Genomic DNA, 21,783 nt, shown 5'->3' with positions numbered 1-21,783 from the left:
TCCTCACCATCCTCCGATATATCCTCGCACTCAGAGCTCATGCCATTTGGCACCTCGATGGGATGGTATTGCTGCATAAAACCCACTCCCTTTCATCGCTGGCCACACATCCTCCTCCTCTTCATCCTCCTCTTCTTCTTCCTCCTCCTCTTCTCCTTCCTTCTCCTCCTCCTCCTCCTCACTACACCTTGCTGCAAACAAAACCAGGGTACCTACCATACAGGATGATGCTGGCATTGGTGTTGCCCAGCTTGTTTGTGGCCACACACGTGTAGTTGCCATAGTCCTTCTCTGAGACGTTGAAGAAGGTCAGCGTGGACAGGCGGCCCTTGCTCTCGATCCGCACACCCTCCAGTCCATTGGCTAACCTGCAGGGTTCAAAGCCACACTGATGATGCTTACAGTGCAACATGTTATGCTTCCTGCCCTTCCCACCAGCTAAGTCCCACACATTCCCCCTCCAGACTCCCCACATCCCACCAAAGCAAACCCTGACAAGCTCTCCATCCCCTAACCCATCTCCCTGCATAACCTACGCATCCCACATCAAGCCTAGCAGCCACCACCATTGTCTCTGGAAGAAACAACCCACTTACACCCAGCACAATGTGTCGAACCCACTCTGCCTCCATACAAGGCCCTTGACCACCTTAGCTCTCACCTAGTGTCCTCCTTGAACCACTGAAACTCTGCCACGGGGACAGCCGAGGCCTCGCACTGCAGGATGCCCTTCTGGCCCACCGAGGCGCCCGTGTTCTTGGCATTGGAGATGTACGGTGGGTCTGTGGAGATCCCATGCCATGTCACCCTGTGCCACGATCCCACCGCCCACCACCATTCCCCCGGCCCTTGCACTCACAGTTGACAGTGACTTTGACTTTCCGCACATCGGGAACAGCCACGTCATTGACGGCGCTGCATTCATACTCCCCGGACTGCTCCCGAGTGATGCCTGTGATCTCCAGGTACTCGTCCTCACTGACAAAGCCCTGCCCTGAGAGATGGGCCAAACAGATCACACTGTCACCCACAGACACCAGTGGCAGGATCTCACCCATAGACCTGCCCTCCTCTGACAGCCCCCATTCTGGTCTCCCATTCACCCGGGAAAGCTGGGACATCTTCAACCTAAGCACAGCATCTCCACCCTCTGCAGGGTTTGGGTTGGAAAGGACCTTAAGGTCATCCAGTTCCAACCCCTGCCATGGGCAGGGACACCTGACACTAAACCATGTCACCCAAGGCTCTGTCCAGCCTGGCCCTGAACACTGCCAGGGATGGGGCATTCAGCAGTTCTTTGGCCAACCTGTTCCAGGGCCTCATCACCCTCACAGGGAAGAAATTCTGCCTTATCTCTAACCTGAACTTCCCCTGTTTCAGTTTGAACCCATCACCCCTTGTCCTACTGCTACAGTCCCTGATGAAGAGGCCTCTGGCATCCTTGTACCCCCATTCAGATACTGGAAGGCTGCTCTGAGGTCTATGGTCCATCCATCCCATGAGAGATCCTTGCTCAGACCCCTCATTCACTGATCCCTGAGCATGGCCTCACCTTTCCCGGAGAGGTGTCTCCACGTGACGGTGGGCTCTGGTCTCCCAAAAGCCAGGCACATGAGGGTGACGCTGCTGCCCTCATTAACAGTGATGTCTGATGAGATGTTCACAATCTGGGGGGGAACTGCAAGACACAAGCAGGAGCAAACCCACTGTCAAGCACACCAGCAAGACCTGCCCCATCACCAGTTGGCTGCATCCACCCCATTGCCCTGTCCAGTTGCCAACCCAGTGTATCAGACTGGAGTCCAGCACGGAGAGGTCCCCAGTGCCCAGTGGGGACCAGATACACTGGTTTTCTCCCCAGACACACACATCCAAGATCCCAATATCCAGCTCTTGTTACATCCTGCAACGAGCCTCATATTTTAGCATGTTTATTAAAGAAAGCTGTTTAAATTACTGAGCGTCTGCTCCCTTCAATACCAGCCATGGTGATTTATAGGACTCTATCCCCAGATACTCCATCTAATAAATAACTTGGCAATCTGCACATCCATAAATAACCCCGGCCCTGGCAAAAAGCAATTAAAGCCCATTCCCTGACGCCGCTTCCCAGCTCTCCGGGCAGTCGGACACAGCTCCCTGGGAGTGACTGAGACCTGACACTTCTCCTGCAACACCAGGAATACTGTCCCAATCCCATTCCTGAAGCATACAAGGTGAACAGACCCCAGGTTGCACAGCATCACAGACCTGACCCTTGAAACAAGGGTGCTCCCACCAGGAAGAGCCAGAAATCTAGCACAGCCAATGCAGACACTGCCTGGAAAGGGACTTCAGGGGTCCCCTGTTATTGTTTTAATCCAGCCAACAACCAAGTACTATGCAGCAACTCACTCACCCCTCTTTTTCCCCATTTCCAAGTGAGATGGGGGGGAGAATCATAGGCGTGTAACACCCACAAGTTGAGATAAGAAGAGTGTTTATAACTACAGTACAATCATAGAATCACAGGATCAACCTGGTTGGAAAAGACCTGAAGATCATCAAGTCTACTGCCACTAACCCAAGTCACTGACGGCCTTGTCTATATGGTGTGTGAGCACTTGCAGGGCCGGTGCCTGCAGCCCTGCCCTGGGCAGCCTGTTCCAATGCCTGAGCACCCTCTGGGGCAGGAATTGTTCCTCAGCTCCATCTAAACCTGCCCTGGGGCAGCTTGAGGCCGTTTCCTCTTGTCCCATCCCTTGTTCCTTGGGAGCAGAGCCCAGCCCCTCCTGGCTCCATCCTCCTGTCAGGCACTTGTAGGGAGTGATCAGGTCCCCCCTGAGCCTCCTCTTCTCCAGACCGAGCCCCCCAGGTCCCCCAGCAGTTCCCCACCACACTTGTGCTCCAGGCCCTGCACCAGCTCCATTGCCCTTCTCTGGCCCCACTCCAGCACCTCAATGTCTCTCTTGCAGGGAGGGGCCCACAACTTAACAATATACAATATGAAATAGACAACAGACAATACATAATAATGTATTCTATAATAATAATGATAAGGGAAGTAAACATGAGTACAGAATATAAAGCTAAAAGGGGATAATGCTCCCTCCCAGCTTCTTGTGCCTCTCCTCACTGGCAGAACGCACGAGCCTGAGAAGTCTTCGGATCAGGGTACGTACTACTTACTTAGCAACAATTAAAACGTCACTGTGTTATCAGCATCATTCTCAGACTAAATCCAAAGCACAGCACTGTACCAGCTACTGGGAAGCAAGTTAACTATTCCAACCTTAATCAGAACACCCTCCACTTGCTTTCTCAACTACCTCCCTCAGTGGGACAAGCTACAGTGGGGACACAGACCAGTCTCTGCAGCCAGATGTGCCCTGCAAGGCAGTAAATTGCCCAACACATGAATACAGAAGTACATAGTCTGTTATAGCAAGGAAGATTGCTTAAGTCCTTCATGGGGGGGGTGGGGGAAAGCAGCAATCTGGAAATGAAAAGTGTGCACTGCTGGAAAATGTAGTTAACACTCAGAGCAGTGCCAGTTGACTCCGATGAGCTCTGATCGCCCTTCCTCGCTGGGACCAGGAGATGACGTTATCCCCTATTACCAGCCTCCCTGCACCTCGCCCTATCAGTAGCAGCACCTCAGCAGGTACCAGGAACATCTAAAACCAACCACGTCATCCCACAAAAACCCTCCCACCACTGGGCCCTTGTCACTCACAATCCTGCAAACCAGCGCTCCTCACAAGCAGTGCTAGACCTAAAGGGCAGCGTCTGGTGTGATGCCAGGATGTCTACCCCTGCTCCACAAGGCAGCCTGGCTATTCTATGTGTGCTGTTTCCTACAGAAGCTCTGGAGCAGGATGAGGGTGGTGCAGGACCAGCAAAATCACAGCCATCGCACTCTCCTTAGGTACCCCTGTAGGGTGACCCCCTGCTCTACACTCCGCTGCCTGAAAGGCTGTGCCAACCACGGATGGCAGAGAATATAACCCTAAACACAGCACAGACATTACCTTCTGCTCACATCCTTACTAGATATATGTGCTCCCTGCCAGAGGAAGGCAGGTGCCCCAGGACAGCTAAAACCAACTCCAAACACTCAAGGTGCCGCTTGCTCAGAACAGAGCCAGGACTGTCCCACTCTAGGCTGCCCCCAAGGACCATCACCGTCTGTCTGTGCTCCAGCAATACAACCCTAGGACAGGGCTACTCTCTCCCAGGCTGAAAAAGGGGTCACACATGCAGGGGTGTGTGTGTGTGTGTGTAAGCTGGAGCTTCCCAGCCCTCTGCCAGCTCAGTCAGCATCCCTTTCCTATCCCCTGACTCCTAAACCACACGTACAAAGTGACATGCAGAAACAAGTGTTCTGGACACAGATGAGAGCCTCTGCTCCTCCCAGGCACAGAAGTACTTTTGCTCCTGTGCAGGAAAATGCCACTACCATCAGCCCTAACCCCCTTCCCTTAGCAAAGGATGCTGACACAGTGGGCAGATGCAGCTCGATACCCTGCCACGACAGCGATCGTTGCCTATGAGGTTACCAGGACTTGGAGAAGAACATCTAAAGACCTTGATTACATTTCTATAGATCCTACCAGTCAAGCTGTCGAGGACAACAGCATCTCAAGGGCGCACTGGATTTGCCTTTAGCAGGTTTAATCCCATGGGATGAGCGGATGGGAACCAGGCAAATGCAAGGATGCGAGTGCTGGCAGGAGGGATGGATCCAGCACCAAACATTACTGTGCAGCTAAAACCGACCTGCTGTGCCTTGTAAACACCATGAGGTGGGTACAGCCAAAGCACACACAGATCTGCCCTGACAAGCACATCCTGCCAGAGCTGCTGTGCCTTGAGATGGGGACCGGTTGGGATCAGGGATGGGTGCCCAGTCCTAATGCTCTCCTGGTCACCAAAGGCCACACATAGCCCTGCTAATATCTCACAGCCAGCCAGCACAATTATGGATGCTATTCCTATCATTTCCCTACTGACAGCATGCTTTCCTTGATTCACTTTGTTTCTTTACATTTACTTGCCCTCCATCCCCTACAAAGCAAATACCCATGACTTAGGACAGTAACCCATAGATTCATAGGATCAACCAGGTTGGAAAAGGCCTTTAAGATCATTGCTTCCAACCATTCCCGAGCACCACCAAGACCACCACTAACCCATGGCACTGAGAGGGTGTGAACACTTGCAGGGACGGTGCCTGCAGCCCTGTCCTGGGCAGCCTGTTCCAATGCCTGAGCACCCTTTGGGGAAGGAATTGTTCCTCAGCTCCATCTAAACCTGCCCTGGTGCAGCTTGAGGCCATTTCCTCTTGTCCCATCCCTTGTTACTCTCCGCACTACATATGTAAGAAACAAACATACTAACAACCAGGTGAACATATTAACAAGCAGACAGAGAAGATATTAACAAGGCCCCTATCCCTCCTTGTTCATACTCCTGCCTTCCTTGTAAAAGACTATGACTAGAAGCAAACTGAATACAGATTAAATCCCAAGGAATCGGGGAGCAGCCCACAGAGGATTTCCTTGACCCTGCATGGTATTAATCACAAGTAACTTAATGCATAATGTTTGCTAGGCCAAAAAGAATACATTTGTGCTGTAATTTCTTGTTTGCTTGGAAAGCCGGCGAGAGAAATGGAATGTGAAAGCGATGCCACTAAATTCAATAACAATAAGCCTGTGATTTATCTCCTTCCTTTACCGCGCCAAACCTGAACTGCTTGATGCGGTTCGCTCTCCATTGGAGCACACAGTGTCCCTGTCTTCGCCTCCTAAACCAGGGGCTGCAAATAGCCAAGTCATCCCTGTGACATTCCCAAAACCAGCCAGTCCATGCGTTTCCTCTGGGCACAGGCTCTGCATGTGCTCCACAGCCACCCCATATGGGGACAAAAGCAACCAGAGAGCTTGGGCCTCGTGTGCTTCTAGCAGACACCCCAGTGTGTGCTTAGGGACAGCCACCACCTCAGCAGAGAGCACAGGTCCAGTCCATGTCACTTGCAACCCCTTTTCCCTGCTAAACCACATGGGAAGATCCAGCACGTCAGGCATCACTGCGTGACCACTGATTACATGTGATGCTGATGCACACAACCACATGCAAGCTGAGTCATTTCCCAGCTGCTCCTTACATCGATCCCGACCGGAGCCACTCACCGCGGCCCTGGACTATATTTAGCCACCAGATCATTCCTGATGGACGCCTCAGAGTGCAGAGCCTGGCTGAGCGCTGCAGCTGACACATGCAACCTCTGTTCCTCCTCCGCTTCCTTGGCTCCTAGTCCATTAAATGAGACCTCTTCCTACACCTTTAGGAGGGTGAGATGACACATGGCTACCTACAGGCTCTACATAATACCAGACAACAACCAATCACCCACCTCTGCTCAAGGGACAGGTCCTCGCAGAGGCTTGCTCTGCCCACAGAAGGGGACATCCCATCTTGAGCACGCTGTGGAAAGGTGATAGCCTCCACAGACATCACAGTGCCCAGTGCCTCCAGATCAGCATGAGCCTCCCTGGTGTAAGAGGGATGGAGCTGTCAGAGGAGTCATAGCACAGGGACTCATTGGCTACAGAAACCGGCACAAAGGTGCCAGTGATGCTGCAAGCTCTTGTTTGGGGCTGATGCCCTTAGAGAAGAAATGAAGGCATGCAAAGTGCCCCCACATCCCATCTAGCCTGGGGGGAAGTGATTGGGGGCAGCGAGGCGACATGAGGAATTTGAACAAAGTGCTGCATCTCAGCAGCAAAGATGATCATCTCCCATCAAACCTGTTCCTATGACAGCCCAATTTGAGAGGCTCATCCAAAGCTGAGTGTATCAAGATAATGGATTAAGTGCCTCATTCAGCAGAATGACTTATGTGAAATGTCCCAGGCAAGAGAGCTATGTGCCACACACTGCCTCACACACAGTCTGGGCACTTCGTTTGCAAGGGAAGAGCTTGGAAAAGCAGAATCGATCGGGTTGGAAGAGATCTTTAGGATTATCCAGTCAAACCATTCCCCAGCACTGCCAAGGCCACCACTGACCCATGGCACTGAGGCCTCGTCTCCACAGTGTGTGAACACTTGCAGGGCCAGTGCCTGCAGCCCTGCCCTGGGCAGCCTGTTCCAATGCCTGAGCACCCTCTGGGGCAGGAATTGTTCCTCAGCTCCATCTAAACCTGCCCTGGTGCAGCTTGAGGCCGTTTCCTCTTGTCCCATCCCTTGTTCCTTGGGAGCAGAGCCCAGCCCCTCCTGGCTCCATCCTCCTGTCAGGCACTTGTAGGGAGCCATCAGGTCCCCCCGAGCCTTCTCTTCTCCACACTAAAAGATCTTCCCTTCCCCTTCTCTAGGTCATTCCCTTTTCACTGCCTTCCCCCAGCAAAACCCACTTTTTGTGCTCCTTTGATGGGACAGGATCACCACATTTCAGACACATCCTCTGTGCCGTGCAGACAAGATTTGCCAGCCTGGCTGCTATTCATTCCCTCAGCAACCACATCTCTCCCACATTGGAATTCAACACAAACGCATCTAAAAGCCAGAGGGGATGCAAAATCCATCCACGTCAGGAACTAAACACTCACAAACCATCACAAGAACGAAACATGGGCATTGACCACTCTATCTTAGGTCATCTCCCAACTCCTTGCCATGCACCCTTGTGCTCCAGGTTTTTACCTGGAGCCAGTGAAATCCATCAACCCGAACTCCTAATGTTCTACCTACTGTGTAACAACCAGCTGGCATCTTTATGAACAATTAGGAAGCCAGAGTGCAGTAGAACGGGGAAACAACATCTCCAGTTCTCCCCCTCTTCCCCATGTTCCCTTTTGGCAGTAATTCATCAGCCACCACCCCACTGTTGTTTCAGCAGCTCCCAATCCCATGGCATGTCCTACTGGATCCTTTTCCCTGACTTTCAGAAGCCTCGAGAACAGGAGGCCAAGGACTCATTGGGTGTTCTCCATCCCATCCCTCCTCCATAGCCCCATCTGGATTTCAGGTCCATGTCCTCTTTAAGGTTGTTCCCACCTAGGCAGGACCTGCTGTTTCCTTTCCATTGCTTCTCGCTCCCTGTGCCCTCACTCCTTCATTACTCTTTCATTTATCCCCGTTTGATGCTCAGTGTTTTCCTGCGTGTTCACATTTACTTCTCTCTTCCCTTTGTTCTATGACTCTCTGAGCTTCTCTATTCATCCTCTTTGGCTTTGTTCCCCCTCCAGTTCCTTCTTCCTTCAATCTTTGCTATTCCTTCCAGATATTCTCTAGTCTTCCTTCAGCTACAAATTCACTGCTGCATCTTCCTTCTTTGTGTCATACGGATCTGGTTGCTCCTTTGGACCCCTTTTCCCATCCTAAGACAGGACATTGCTTATCACAAGGATTCCTTTCCATCTGTGCTAGGTGAGACCTGTGGCTATCAGCCACCCCCTGTGGCAACGCAAGCATCACTCTCCAGACAACGATATGCTCTTTGCGGAGACTTGGAAGCCCCAGCGGGGCTCCTTCCCACTGAGCCCATCACCTCTGGGATCCCTCATCAAACAGCCACAACCTCAATCTGTACCACCCTGGTTGGGGCCCAGCACCACATCTTACATCCCTTACATACTCCCGAGCATCCTGTCCTTACCCTTTCAGCTCACAATAGCCAAACAGAGTGGGATGCTGAAGAAATGCATCCAGACTTCCAGGTAAGCCTCCAGCACTGCCTGCTTTCTCCTGCTCCCACAAGATACCATCAGCTCCAGGGTGGAAGCAAGCTCTGCTTCTGGTCCTGCAAGCACATGCAAGGGCCTGGATGCCTGTTGTGGTTTAAACCCAACCACAAACTTCGTTCGCTCACTCCCCACCCCTTCTTGCCCTCCCCCTACTCCTGGAGGGACGGAGAGGAGAATCGAAAAGAATGCAACTCCCACGGGTTGAGATAAGAACAGCCCAGTAACTAAGGTATAACACAAATCACTACTGCTACCACCAATGATAATATTGATAAGAGAAAATAACAAGAGAATACGATACCACCGCCGAACGAGTTCGACCCCCCCGAAGAGCGAGAGCCTGCCCCTTCCAGGTAACTTCCAGTTCCCCCTCCGCGCATGACGTGCTATGGTATGGAATACCTCTTTGGCTAGTTTGGGTCAGGTGTCCTGTCTCTGCTTCCTCCCGGCCTCCCCTCCTCCCTGGCAGAGCATGAGGCTCAGAAAGTCCTTGGCCAGACCAAACATTCCAGCAGCAACTGAAAACATCGGTGTTATCACCACTGTTCCAAGGCCAAAAGATCAAAACACAGCACTGTACTAGCTCCTAAGAAGGAGAAAAATGACTGCTGCTGCTCAACCCAGGACAATGGCACATCCCATTCTGCTTCCATCTTGGGAGGAAAAGTGTTTCCCCACGACCTGCTGGTGTGATGACACCTTGCATGGCACCACTGCATGGGCCAGGGGCATGATGTCCACTCAGATGTCCTCAGAGAAGGACATAAAACATGACTTTAAACACTACACATACACCATGTTTTGGGCCCTCGCTCCTGTCGGGAAGATGCCTTTCAAGCCTAAGTGGCTTCAAATCACTTGGCTAGACCCGGAGGCAAAGGGATACAGCACATGCCGAAACATCACTGGCCACTTTGCCACCCCACCTGAGGACAACTTCCATTGCCAAGAGTGGAGAAATCCCACGTCTCTGTCACCCTGGCTGAAGACCTTAGCCACCTTCCAGTAATATCTGTGCACTTCTTCCAAAAATGCCAAGAGGGCCTGCTTTGAGCCCTAAGCCTTTGGAGACCTCGGTGCAAGGAGCTGCATTCCTCCTGAGACATCCTCTCGCTGCAGCAGGAAGGATGGAGGGCAGTTGCTCCCCCATCCATACCACATCCTGCCAGCCCAGCACACAACATAAAGCAACAGGAATCTACCAACAACATCACATTGACTGCCCGTCCTCTCTTGTCCTCTCTATCATACTTAGATACGGTCATCTTAGACAGTCATCTCTTGTCCTCTGTGACAGAGACTTAGGTAGATCAAAAAACCCCACACCACCTGGTAAGGGGTAAGTATCCCACAAGCAGGGAGCTGAGCCTGCTCTGAAGGTCCCTACCTAGCAAGCGTTCCCTTCTCTCCCCTTTTCCTTTCCTCAGGCTGCTTCTGTACTCCACACACCCCCCTCCTCACACCAAGTCTTAAACACCAAGCAGTTAAAATATGTTTTCTAATAAACACTTTCTATGCTTACAGCCTATCACTGGGTCTTTCCTACAACCTAAGGCAGCTGAGCCTCTCCCTGTGTTTCCTCAGCTCACCACACACCCATCAGCCTCCTGGTAAGGTTTTAATAAGTGTCACTGTCTCAGCTCCTGCCTGGCTATCAAAGGCAGTGGGATAAAAGCGAGCTTGACTGCAGACATCCTGAAATCTGCGGTGCCAAGGGGAGCCCGGAGCTCAGTCTGCATCAGAGAAGAGCTCAATGGGGCCATCATGGGGTGGGGGATTTGCCCTGTCAGAGACCTGAGGAGCTCATTGTTATCAGAAGGCAGAAAGAAAGATTCAATTTGCTTTGGAGATGCTTGGTGAGGAGCTACACGTGGATCAGTGATGCTTTGAGAAGTGACGGATGCAACAAGTGACATGAGACAGCTCTAGAGAGCATCCTTAGGTGCACTTGGAAAGCCATCCACATGACAACTTCCCTACTGAAAATGAAGGCCATGGTCCATTGAAACCCATCCTGGCTCTCAGCATGAGGAAAGCAGCAAACACTGGAATGGGAAAATGAACTGCACCAACCAGCAGCTCCCAGTAACAACGCTGACAGCCAGGAGATGTTTTAATGAAGAATCTATGGTGAGTAGGATTAAGGCTGCACAAAGGAGGTTTCTCTACGTACACCAGCAGCAGAGAACATCTGAGGAATACCAAAGACCACTGCCAGATAGGGATGGAAAGTTGCACTGTTCAGCACAGAAAGCTCCATCATCCAGGGAGCTCAGTGGATCCCAAAGCAATGCTATGCTATGCCATGCTGCTTCAGCACATACTCTCTCCTCTCTACAGTGTCAACTACGAGGAGGACACTGACTACAAAAGCCACAGCTTTAACCAAAACATCGACCCTGAGGTCCACTTTTCAGACTGAAATACACCCCATGTCCTGAAAGCAAGGGGGCATGGATGTATTCTGCCTGTGGTCTACGGTGCCCCACACACTGAAACCACTTTGCAACACAATGCAGGGAGGTCTCCTGGTTGATCCTTGCAAGATTGCCAGCATTCATACCAGAGGCAGGAGGCCTCATCTGAGGTCCAGCCCCACACCATCCTCTGCTCAGGCAAATTATGACAAGAGGAGTATGAGAAGACTCATTTCACTTTACAATACCTTAAAGGGCTGCAGGAAACCTGGAGAGGGACTTGGGACAAGGGCCTGTAGGGACAGGCCAAGGGGAATGGCTTGAACCTGCCCAAGGGGAGACTGAGATGAGCTCTTAGGCAGAAGCTCTTCCCTGTGAGGGTGCTGAGGCGCTGGCACAGGGTGCCCAGAGAAGCTGTGGCTGCCCCATCCCTGGCAGTGCTCAAGGCCAGGTTGGACACAGGGGCTTGGAGTGACCTGCTCCAAGTGGAAAGGGTCCCTGCCCATGGCAGGGGTTGGAGCTGGATGAGCTTTAAGGTCCTTTCCAACCCAAATCAGTCTGGGATTCTATGATGCTTCTACGATCTTCTACTTACATGAGATTAAATGCCAGTTCTCTCTGTATCCCTAACTCCCTAAAACACACTGGCATGCCACAAACATCACATGTGTTCCTAAAAGCTTCCATCCCATCGTCACGAGATGGCCCCGGAGAAAAAGGAGGAAAAGGGAGACAAAACAAACCCCTTTGGCTTCCTGCCACCTACACTCTTATAAACCCTTGTTAACAGCTGTTGCTATGATCCAATCCAAGAGGTGTATTAATAGCAACACTAAGAGACACATTTACTGTTGACTGCAGCTCCGTGGCAGATTTATCACCGGGTTGCTGGGGGGGAAGGCAGGAGCACCATTAAAACCCAATTGAACACAAAGAGCCAATAGTCCATCCAGCCAACTTAGAGCTTTGCACAATACCAATAGAAACGAACTGCTCTGAACACGGCTGCTGACTGGTCAGAAGGCGCGTTTTAGTCACCAAGGAACTGCATTGGAGCAGGACCAAGGACAGAGAAGGGAAGGATTTGCTGCTTGGGCCACCACTACCACCTACAGGACAGCAAGGTGGCACCTACAGATGGACTTTCACAGCAGCCTCACTTAAGTAAAACCTGTGGCTTGATCTTAATGCATCAAAAGAGAAATAGAGAAACTTCTCAGTGTGGAGCACTTGACCTATACCTGCATCACCACAGAACTCCAGCTCCTCTCTGCAACACAGTTGAGAACCACAGTCATTGCTGCACAGAAGCTGTTCAATAGGATGTGCCACATGCCCACAGCAGGGAAGAGCCTTTCCAGGAGCAGTTAGGAGTGCCTCAGAACCAAACAGATGCTCTGGATGCAACGTATCCCTCGCCTTCACTCATCCAAGCCTGGGAAGTGCCTGCATTGCAAGCCCTGCTCTGAAAACAGGACAAGGGGAGTGGGAGCTGCCAGTTCACCTGATTCCAGGAGGTGCAAAGCACTCGGATGCTTCCCTGTGTTGACAGGATGGATTAGCATGCTTAGAGAGCAGACAGGATAAACAGATTAAACTTCACAGACACAGCTCACATGCAGCTCAAAAAGGAGGAAAAGGCCCAGTGAAAGGGGATGCTCCCAGCAGAGCTGAGCTCTGCTCTTAGAATCACACAATCCCAGACTGGTTTGGGTTGGAAAGGACCTTAAAGCTCATCCAGTTCCAAAGGGCAGGGACCCCTTCCACTGGAGCAGCTTGCTCCAAGCCCCTGTGTCCAACCTGGCCTTGAGCACTGCCAGGGATGGGGCAGCCACAACTTCTCTGGGTACCCTGTGCCAGCGCCTCAGCACCCTCACAGGGAACTTCTTCCTTATCTCCAACCTGAACTTCCCCTCTTTCAGTCTGAATCCATCACCCCTTGCCTCATCCTATCACTACAGTCCCTGATGTAGACTTCTTCCCAAGGCAAACGTTCCCTCTGTCAGGGCTCTCCAACACATTCCTGTTGAGCCCAAGCAGGAAAACCCCTTGGCTGGGTGGCCTAAATCAAACCCTGCCTCTTCCAAATGAGAAGGATATATAAATACATACATATGCTGGGAGGGGAGGAAGCTTCTCAGAGACATGTCGAGGCTGAGAAATGTTTCAGATTTGCTCATTGCTAAATCAATACCCATCAGCTGTTTGAAATTAAAGGCAAGATTAGGTCCTGGTTTTATACACGCTTTATTGTATTCTGAGAGCTTTCTACTCAGCCAGATAAATCTTCTTTAAGAGGATTAGGAAACTTTCATTATCTTTATCTAACCTGAACTAACACTAACTCTGAAAAATTAATCTAGAGGCAGGACAAAAGCCGGGAGCTGGTGTAAAGCCACAAGGATATGGAGTGGAATCCACCACAGTACTACAGGGTTGCTGGTACCCAGATCCTCCCCAGCAGAGAAACTCTGCTTTGCAAGCCAACAGGATCTGCTACACCAACCTCCAAAGCCTTTTGCAAAAGCCCCTCATGGCTGTGCAGTGACTTTGAGCCTCTCAAGCAATCTGCCTCCTCTCCCAAACTCACAGACCCTTGTGCTTCACTTTCTGCTCTCCTGAAGCATCTTCATATGCCTGCCCAGGAGCCTTGCTGACTGCTTCCCAAGGTGCCAAGCCAAGCAACATGGTCCCAAGCAATGGAGACGGGTCAAATTCCCAGCAGGACACACCAGACCCTATTCCAGTCCTTAGGTGAGCTCTACTACACGTGATGGCCATACAACACAGTGATGCTGAGATGACGCAAGTCAATTTCTTGGCATAGCCAGCACATCCCCATTCCCACACCACTCGATCTCTGAAGCAATGGATGTTGGTCTGATCCCTACATCTCCATCACCAAGATGGCATTTCCAAACCCTTCCCAAGTCCATATAGCTTCCTATATCCAACAGTCAATTCAGCAACACCATGAATCATGTAAACACCTACCTTGCACAATGAGATGGACGCGTGAAGTCTTGGGGTGATTGTCTGTCTGCACAGAGCAGGTGTAGGGACCTTCATCATAAACATCCACATTGTGTATCTTGATGCTGTACTGGGTCTTGGTGTTGGAGAGGATGACCACACGGTTGTCTATAGACCACTTGTCATTGCCGGCATACAGGATGGTGCTGCGGTTCAACCACGCTACCCGTGTGACCCGGTCATCAACAGTACATCTGCAAATGAAGAGACAAGAGACAAGATAGTCACAAACCTGCAAGAGATCACACAATGAGCACCCCCATTCCCAAAAAGCAGACACGAGCACAACAGGAGCTCCCCATCACATGCAGGCACGGAGATGACACACACCATGGCCATGCTGCCCTGTCCCCATGTCCTGCATCACCGCAGAAACAGCAGGTCCATCAAAAAAACATCTTTTTCTTTCATACAGAGCTAGAGAAAAAGAGCCAAAAATCCTTTTTGCTTGACATCCACAAGCTACACAGACTTTCCATAGCCATACAGTCCCAGAATCATCAGGGTTGGAAGGGACCTCTGGAGATCATCCAGTCCAGCCCCCTGCCAAAGCAGGGCCACCCAGAGCAGGTTACACAGGAACGTGTCCATGGTGGGTTTGGATGTCTCCAGATTAGGAAACTCCACAACCTCCCTGGGCAGCCTGTTCCGGACTAACCAGGCCCAGCTCCTACAGTCTCTCCTCCAGACCCCTGAGCATCCTTGTGGCTTCACTGGACCCTCTTCAGTAGCTCCTTGTCTTTCTTATACTAAGAAGCCCCAAACTGGACACAGCATTCCAAATGTGGCCTCAATAAGCTTTAGTAGAAGGGGCAGGATCTCATCTTAGCCATGTCCACCTCCCCTCCTCAATCTACCCTTGCTCCATACCAAGACTTCCAGATGAAGCTGTCAATGTGCTGACGGTTCAGCTTGTCAGCATGGCCCTTGAGCCATCCCCAGGGTGACAGATACGCCCGCTGCTGGGGCACAGGGGCCACAGTACACACAGGGAGAGGGGAAGAAGAGAAACAGCTGGGGCCAGCGCACAGGGAAGAGAAGAGAACATTTGGACAAGCAGCTGTAAATCCTACAAGTGCCTTGAAAACACAACGCGGTTGTTGCTGTGATTTATTTCCTGCCTGGCTCCCACCCTCCCTGCTCTGAGACGCAGCAGCTCCGGCCCGTGGTGCTGACTTATGCTTGGCAAAGAACAGAGGGAAGGGAAGGGGAAAAAGGGAATTAAAATGTTCCTGCAGAACATTGCTTTTTCATTTCGTCTGATAGATTTTTCTCCATCTTGTTACTTGTGGCCTCTCTGCTGCTGCCACAGCAGCAAAACCACCAAGGATTTGTTTAAATGAAGAGCCCAGCACCTCTCAGGAGCTTCATCTTTCCCAACCAAGGACCACAGAAAGGAAGCTTTCCCCTAGCAGACCATGAAAATCAAGCTTGATGTGAGCTTGTGCCAGCAGTAGCATCCCTGCTGCAGCTTTGTGCAGCCAAGACGCTAGGAAAAGGCACCTACAGTCAATCAAAACCTCACACAAGTCCCTTTCCCCATGCCTGTAAATTCAGAGATGGGCCGGTGGGTTGTCCCTGTCCCCATCCCCACCGCAGCACCTCTCCTGCAGAGGTTTCAGGGTGTTATATGCCTCCCTTGCTGGGATGGCAAAGCATCACCTCGATCGACAGTATAAATTGGGTGGAGGGAAGGGGCGACACTTGGCATGTTTCAGGGTCCCTCCAGGCGCTGGCTTCAGAGCCACGAGCCATACATCCTCCTGCAAAGGAATAATGCTCCCCTTGCTGGAGCTGTACATCTCCGCCAGCCGCATCACGTAGGGATGGTGGGAAAGACGGATGGCTTTCCACGCCTGGAATGCCGGGAGCCTGCTCGGGCGGCAGACGTGCTCCGGTTCCTGCAGCGGCGCTGGCTCTGCTCCGCCGGAGCGAGCAGCATCCTTGTCGGGAAGCGGAGCCCTCCTTTTGTTCAAATTAACTGGGGGAGAGCTAAGCAGAGCCAAGTTAAGTTCGGCCCTGGGGGATTCCAGTCTAGTGGACTATTACTGCTGTCTCACTTCATTATAATGAATAATAAAGAGATACTTACACACGGCTTCTGTAAATTATTCATCGCGTGCACCGAAAAATCAGGGCAGCAATATGTAAAACAGACAACTTGCATGTCTGTGCTCACATAAATAGCCAGGCTACAGCCCTGCGAGGGGCTCTTGGGTTCCCTCATTAGGGGTGAAGCACACTGACTAGGGTTTAAAGGGAGAGGGATGAGGAGCTCACGCCGTAACCAAACACGTCCCTGTGTCAGCACATTTTGGGTGAGCTTCCCAGGGAAATGTGGATGCTCAGGGACCCCTGAGGACTGGAGTCACTCATTTTGCATTCACAGCTCCCATTTTCAGCTCAGATCCCAAGTGCACAGGGATGCCCATAACATGGGAGGATGCACACAAGGAAGAGCAAGGACAGCATCACCCACCCTTACTCGTAGCTCCCAGTTACTGGTACCAGCCTCTAAACCACTAGGAATAAATGGGTAGGAACAAATGGAGGCTCCTACAGATTCATGCCAAGAGTAAGGAGGTGAAGGCTCCTTCTCCCCATCCCTCAATCTCACTCCAATTGCTGTCACCCAATAACTAACATGGGACTGAATCCCTCTGGCTCTGCTTGCTGAGCATCCTGCTCCTCTCCACCAGAGCTTGGGTTATGCCCTGCAGCTACAGGTGGTGAGGAACCAGACAAACCACCCTGCTTCACAACCAGCCCTCCTGTGCCTCCTGGCAAGGTGTCAGAACAGAGCCATCCTCCATCAGCTGGCACAGAAAGGATTCAAAGGCAAATACACAACACCCCAAGGTGAGCAACACCCCTCTACCTTCTTTACCTGGCTTGGAGAATGATCCCCATTAGCTGCTAAGCTCCCTCGCCTGCTACCTCTTTCCAATTGACCAGGATTATGATAATGTCTCCAGTAAGCAAACAGGTAAAGAGACTTCTGCAAAGTGTTTAGATAAAGCAGACAAGCTCTGACAACACTGGAGAATAAAGCGGGCCAGGAGGTTTTCCCTTCAAGGGATCTAATTAAGAACAAAGACAAACCCCCATTAACAGTCTCCTTAAGGCGCCACATCCATCTCCAGAAGAAACCCTGCCTCACAAGTCCGGAAGGGACCAAAGACAATAAAGTGCCTGTCAGATGGGAGGGAAATAAACCCATCCTGGATCTGCAGTTCACCTGGAGAAAAACCATCAGCAAGGCAGGGGGAAGATCTTGGGACTGATATTGTCAGCCCAAACCCCAACACCCACCTTATGCCAGTTCTCTTCTACAGGTCTTCTTCATGTGATAACACCCAACACATCTGCTCCTCCATCTCTGTCACACTCAGACCCGCTCTGCCCTTTCTCTTCTGAATACCTCCCCAGTGTACCCAGTTTGAGATCATAGAATCCCATACTGGTTTCTGTTGGAAGGGACCTTAAAGCTCATCCAGCTCCAACCTCTGCCACAGGCAGGGACCCCTTCCACTGGAGCAGCTTGCTCCAAGCCCCTGTGTCCAACCTGGCCTTGAGCACTGCCAGGGATGGGGCAGCCACAGCTTCTCTGGGCACCCTGTGCCAGCGCCTCAGCACCCTCACAGGGAAGAGCTTCTGCCTAAGATGCTCTGCCCTTGAGCAGAGACTTTTCACCACGTGCAGCCCTTTGGCTGCCTCCCACCATGACCTCTCTGTGCTACAGCAGCTTGTGGGGGTGCCTCAGATGCTGGCAATGCACACAGTGATGCATGTGGCCTCCCGGAGATGCCACATCCCAAGACCCATCTTGATCCCTTCCCTCAGGGAGGAAAAGAGCTGCTGGAGCGATGAGGGCGATGAACCTGAACAGAGCAGAACAAGAAGATGCACGAGGGAGGGAGCCGGGGCCACTGGCGCAGCACCGTTTCCCCTCTAATTGCCCCAATTCCTCATCCTTAAATGCTAATTGTGAAGTTTGCCAAGGAATTCTTTCACTTAGTGTCAACAATACAAATAACGCCACTGATGCGCTCTTTGTGTTCGGTGGCACAAAGCGATCGGCTCCCTCCTCCTGGATCTATTAGGAGAGACCCCCGTGTCGTTCCCGCAGCAGGGTCCTGCCTGGCCCCATCAATGACACTGACAGCTCTTCTCCTATGTGTTGGCTGTGCCACCTTCATTCCCTGCTTTTCCCTGTCCCCATCACAGACCTTTCTATCACTGCTGCTTCAGGCGAGTTATGAGGGCAAAGCTTGGGGTAGCCCCCACCATCTGCCCCATGGTGAAGGAAATACTGTGTCCAATGTCAGCACAAGTTTTCTGGCACTAGTTTGGAAGAATAAATGGCAGGTGAAGAGTTGGAGGCACAAAGCAAGTCTTGCAAACCCCTCTCGGCAAGATATCCCAAAGGATGGGATGCTGGTGACCCCAAAATGTCAATGCACAACCCAAGCACTCCAGAAGACCACTTCTCACCCCAAGTGTGGAGCCTTCAGGGTGATGCTCGTGCTTGGATCAACCCCAAACCCTCCCCCTTCCTTATACAAACCAACAACATTCTACTTGTAAATACCTCTATAGCCCTTCAACCCCAAACTGCTTTTCTGTCCTGGAGGCAACGCTTCCTGTCAACATGACAAATGGAGATGCCAAAACCAGTCCCAAACTGGCTGGATGACCCACTTTTCAGTGGCTAAATTAGCTCACCTGCAACGGGAGCAAAGCCCCTCAGCAGTGACAGGGTGTTGCTTCATCCTGGGAAGTTAACACCCAAAAGAACCTGTCACAGGGGCAGACGGAACACCCCAGCACCCTTGTCTTTGAGAAGAAACTGTTAATTACAGTTGCCTAATCCTAATGGGATTTCTCCTTCCCTTCTGCTACTCGCCCCAGCTATGGGGTTAACAGGCTCCGAACGCCTTTTATTCCAGGAAGCTGGAGCAAAGGCAGCAGAGATTTATTTGTAATCATTGAAAGTAAACACAAAAGAACAGAACCTGGCTGGGCTCCCACTTCGTTAAAGATGCAAATTAGAAGCAGGCCATCAACATGCGCCGGCTCTGCTAATCCTCTCCCAACAATGCGACGCGTCACATCAGCTGCAGGGACAATGGCATCTGCAGCGTGTGACGGCGGGTCTTGAACAACAGCTCCCCGAGGGTAGGCCTGTGCCGCCCGCCTTTCCCTCACTGTCATCCCTGATATTTATTCTCCATGCAGAGGGCGGAAGCACTTTGTCTTTATTCCCAATCCTTTCCACTGGCACCCTCTCCAAGGCACCCTCAGTATTGATTCTCCCACCTCTCCCATCCATTCCAGTGCTCGGATATGGGATGTCTCACAGCATCCCCACACCACCCCGGTGCTCTGAGGGCAGAGGGGACCCAGGATGTGCCGTTTGGCATCACCCAGCATGACCACCTCCCATCCAGTCCTCACTGCTTGGTGATCCCACCCTGCCACTGCACCCATGTCTTCCATGGGAAAACAGAAGAGTGTGGGATGCTCAGGAAGCCTGGTTACCCTAAACTCTTTTTCTCTATCCTGTCTTTTTCTCTATCTCTATCACCTTCCACTAGAGCAGGTTGCTCCAAGCCCCTGTGTCCAACCTGGCCTTAAACACTGCCAGGGATGGGGCAGCCACAGCTTCTCTGGGCACCCTGTGCCAGGGCCTCAGCACCCTCACAGTAAAGAATTTCTCCTCCCATGTAACCTGTTTCAGTTTGAACCCATTACTCCTTCTCCTATCACTACAGGCCCTTGTCAAAAGCCCCTCTCCAGCATCTTTGTTGGCCCCTTTAGGCACTGGAAGCTGCTCTCAGGTTCCCCTTTGGTAGCAGCTTGCCTGACGCTCCCAAGCACTAGAATAGAAGCTGCTCCCCGTGACAAATCCAAGCCCCAACTGATACATTAGAGGTTGCTAAATATAAAATATCCATCTGCAAAGATAATAAGCCTGCGAGGGCAGGGGCTGTCGAGTTGCTCCATTTCAGATAGTTTAATGGTGTTTTGGTCCATGACTGCAGCTCCCAGACATTAGACTGATAACAAGATGATGAGGAGGGCGGGAGCTGTCTGCGCTCAGCATCCCAAGTCCAGACTTAACACTCTCCATGCAGCCCCGACTTCCAAAGGATTTCAGTGGCCTCTGTGACAACCTGAGGGATGCAAAGCATGGCCTGATGCTGGACTGTGGCTGAGCTGAAGGTGACATTAATCTGTGGAGAGGTCTGCACCCCCTTTGGCCTCGAAGGCCCTGCACCCTGTTTTGGGAATCATAGACCCAGGTACCACATCTTCTCCCCAAAGCCATTTGTGGGATACTCTGAATTAATGCTCCCCATGGAGTAAATCCAGAAAGCCCAGTCAGCTCTGTTAAAACAAGCTAAGCTTTTTGATCCTTTCCTAAAGCCCTTCTTTCCCTCTTTATTGCTTTTCTTTCCACCTTGCGGGGACACACACAGCCCTGACAGCATCATTGGCAATGGGAGGAGTGGTGTGATGGGGTGGGATGCTCGGGCATGCTCTGCTCTCAGCTCCCACTTGATCTTCCCATTCTAAGTCACTTGTTTGGGATACAACTCGTCCATACCCTGACAACTCAGGGTCTGCTCAGGAGCCCTCTGCAGCCCCAAGGGAGGCTGGAAGGCATTTGCTTAAGCCCTGATGGCTGACAGCAGTTACTAGCTTAAGAGAAATCTTCATAAAGAAATAGATGGCAGCAAGAGAAATAAAGAGAACTTTGGACAGAGCAAATCAATGGAGGTGTTTATAGCGCAGGTGGCACTTAAATGCTAACATCAGAGTTGGTCGATGCTGGTGGCAACACCTGATCTACCAAATAGAGATGAAAATGAAGGCACTGAGCTGGAGCAGCCAGTCCAGGAAAACTGTGGACATGGGAAAAGAGGCATCTTTCCTTGCCCAAAATAGTACCCAAGTGACAGCACTCTCTCTCCAAAGTCTCCTGCACAGCAGGGCACTGATTTCCATCTTGCTCATGGCCACTGTGGTTTGAAGAAGGCTGGAACATTTCCAGCTCCTCTCCAAAGAGATGACTGATGCCTACCAGCATTTAGCATCAAAGGATTGTTACCTGCCTAGAAAACAGCAAGGAGACCCCTCTTCTCACTGCCACATTCCCCTCTCCCTACACTGGGGCTCTGAACTACATCCCGAAAAAGACCGAGCGAGAGACACCCACCAACCCCATCACCACCATTGGAGAATGCTGATTAAGGGCCACGATCCAGCAACATTCCCCCCCTCCAGCACCAGCACAGCCCCATGACTCAATCAGTGCCCGTGTATGGATTCAATCAGTGCTAATCTAACACAATACAGCACCTGTGCCCCGACTGATTTCTAGTGTTCTTCAATCAAAAGGAGAAGAACAGTGGAGTTTAGCCCTGACCATGCCTGCAAAGCCAAACCTGGAGCCCTCTACATCTCTGGTGGGGTTTGGAGTTGGATTTTCCCTTGCTATTGCTTTTTCCTAGGTTTTCATTGACTTTCCAAGCAAGAAGAGACAAAAATAGCCACTCCTCTGTCACACTTAGGCATGTAGTTAACTACTGGTAATTAACA

General features: G+C 51.4%; 1 protein-coding gene across 4 annotated transcripts in view; it reads right to left on the bottom strand.

The window, feature by feature from the left end:
- The window catches only part of OPCML (opioid binding protein/cell adhesion molecule like), a 283,978-nt gene that overhangs the window by 6,546 nt on the left and 255,649 nt on the right, over positions 1-21,783 (bottom strand). For all 4 annotated transcript variants that reach the window (XM_065697247.1, XM_065697248.1, XM_065697249.1 and 1 more), the window contains 5 exons: positions 14,140-14,372; positions 1,553-1,678; positions 860-994; positions 662-782; positions 217-368 (listed from right to left, as the gene is read on the bottom strand). In XM_065697247.1, coding sequence (XP_065553319.1) covers positions 217-368; positions 662-782; positions 860-994; positions 1,553-1,678; positions 14,140-14,372 — 767 coding nt within the window. The remainder of the gene's footprint in view (positions 1-216; positions 369-661; positions 783-859; positions 995-1,552; positions 1,679-14,139; positions 14,373-21,783) is intronic.

Source organism: Lathamus discolor, chromosome 17, assembly GCF_037157495.1.
Source record: "Lathamus discolor isolate bLatDis1 chromosome 17, bLatDis1.hap1, whole genome shotgun sequence".
Taxonomy (NCBI): Eukaryota; Metazoa; Chordata; class Aves; order Psittaciformes; family Psittacidae; genus Lathamus; species Lathamus discolor.
Note: the sequence above shows the minus strand (reverse complement) of the source record. Positions and strands in the feature narration are given on the sequence as shown.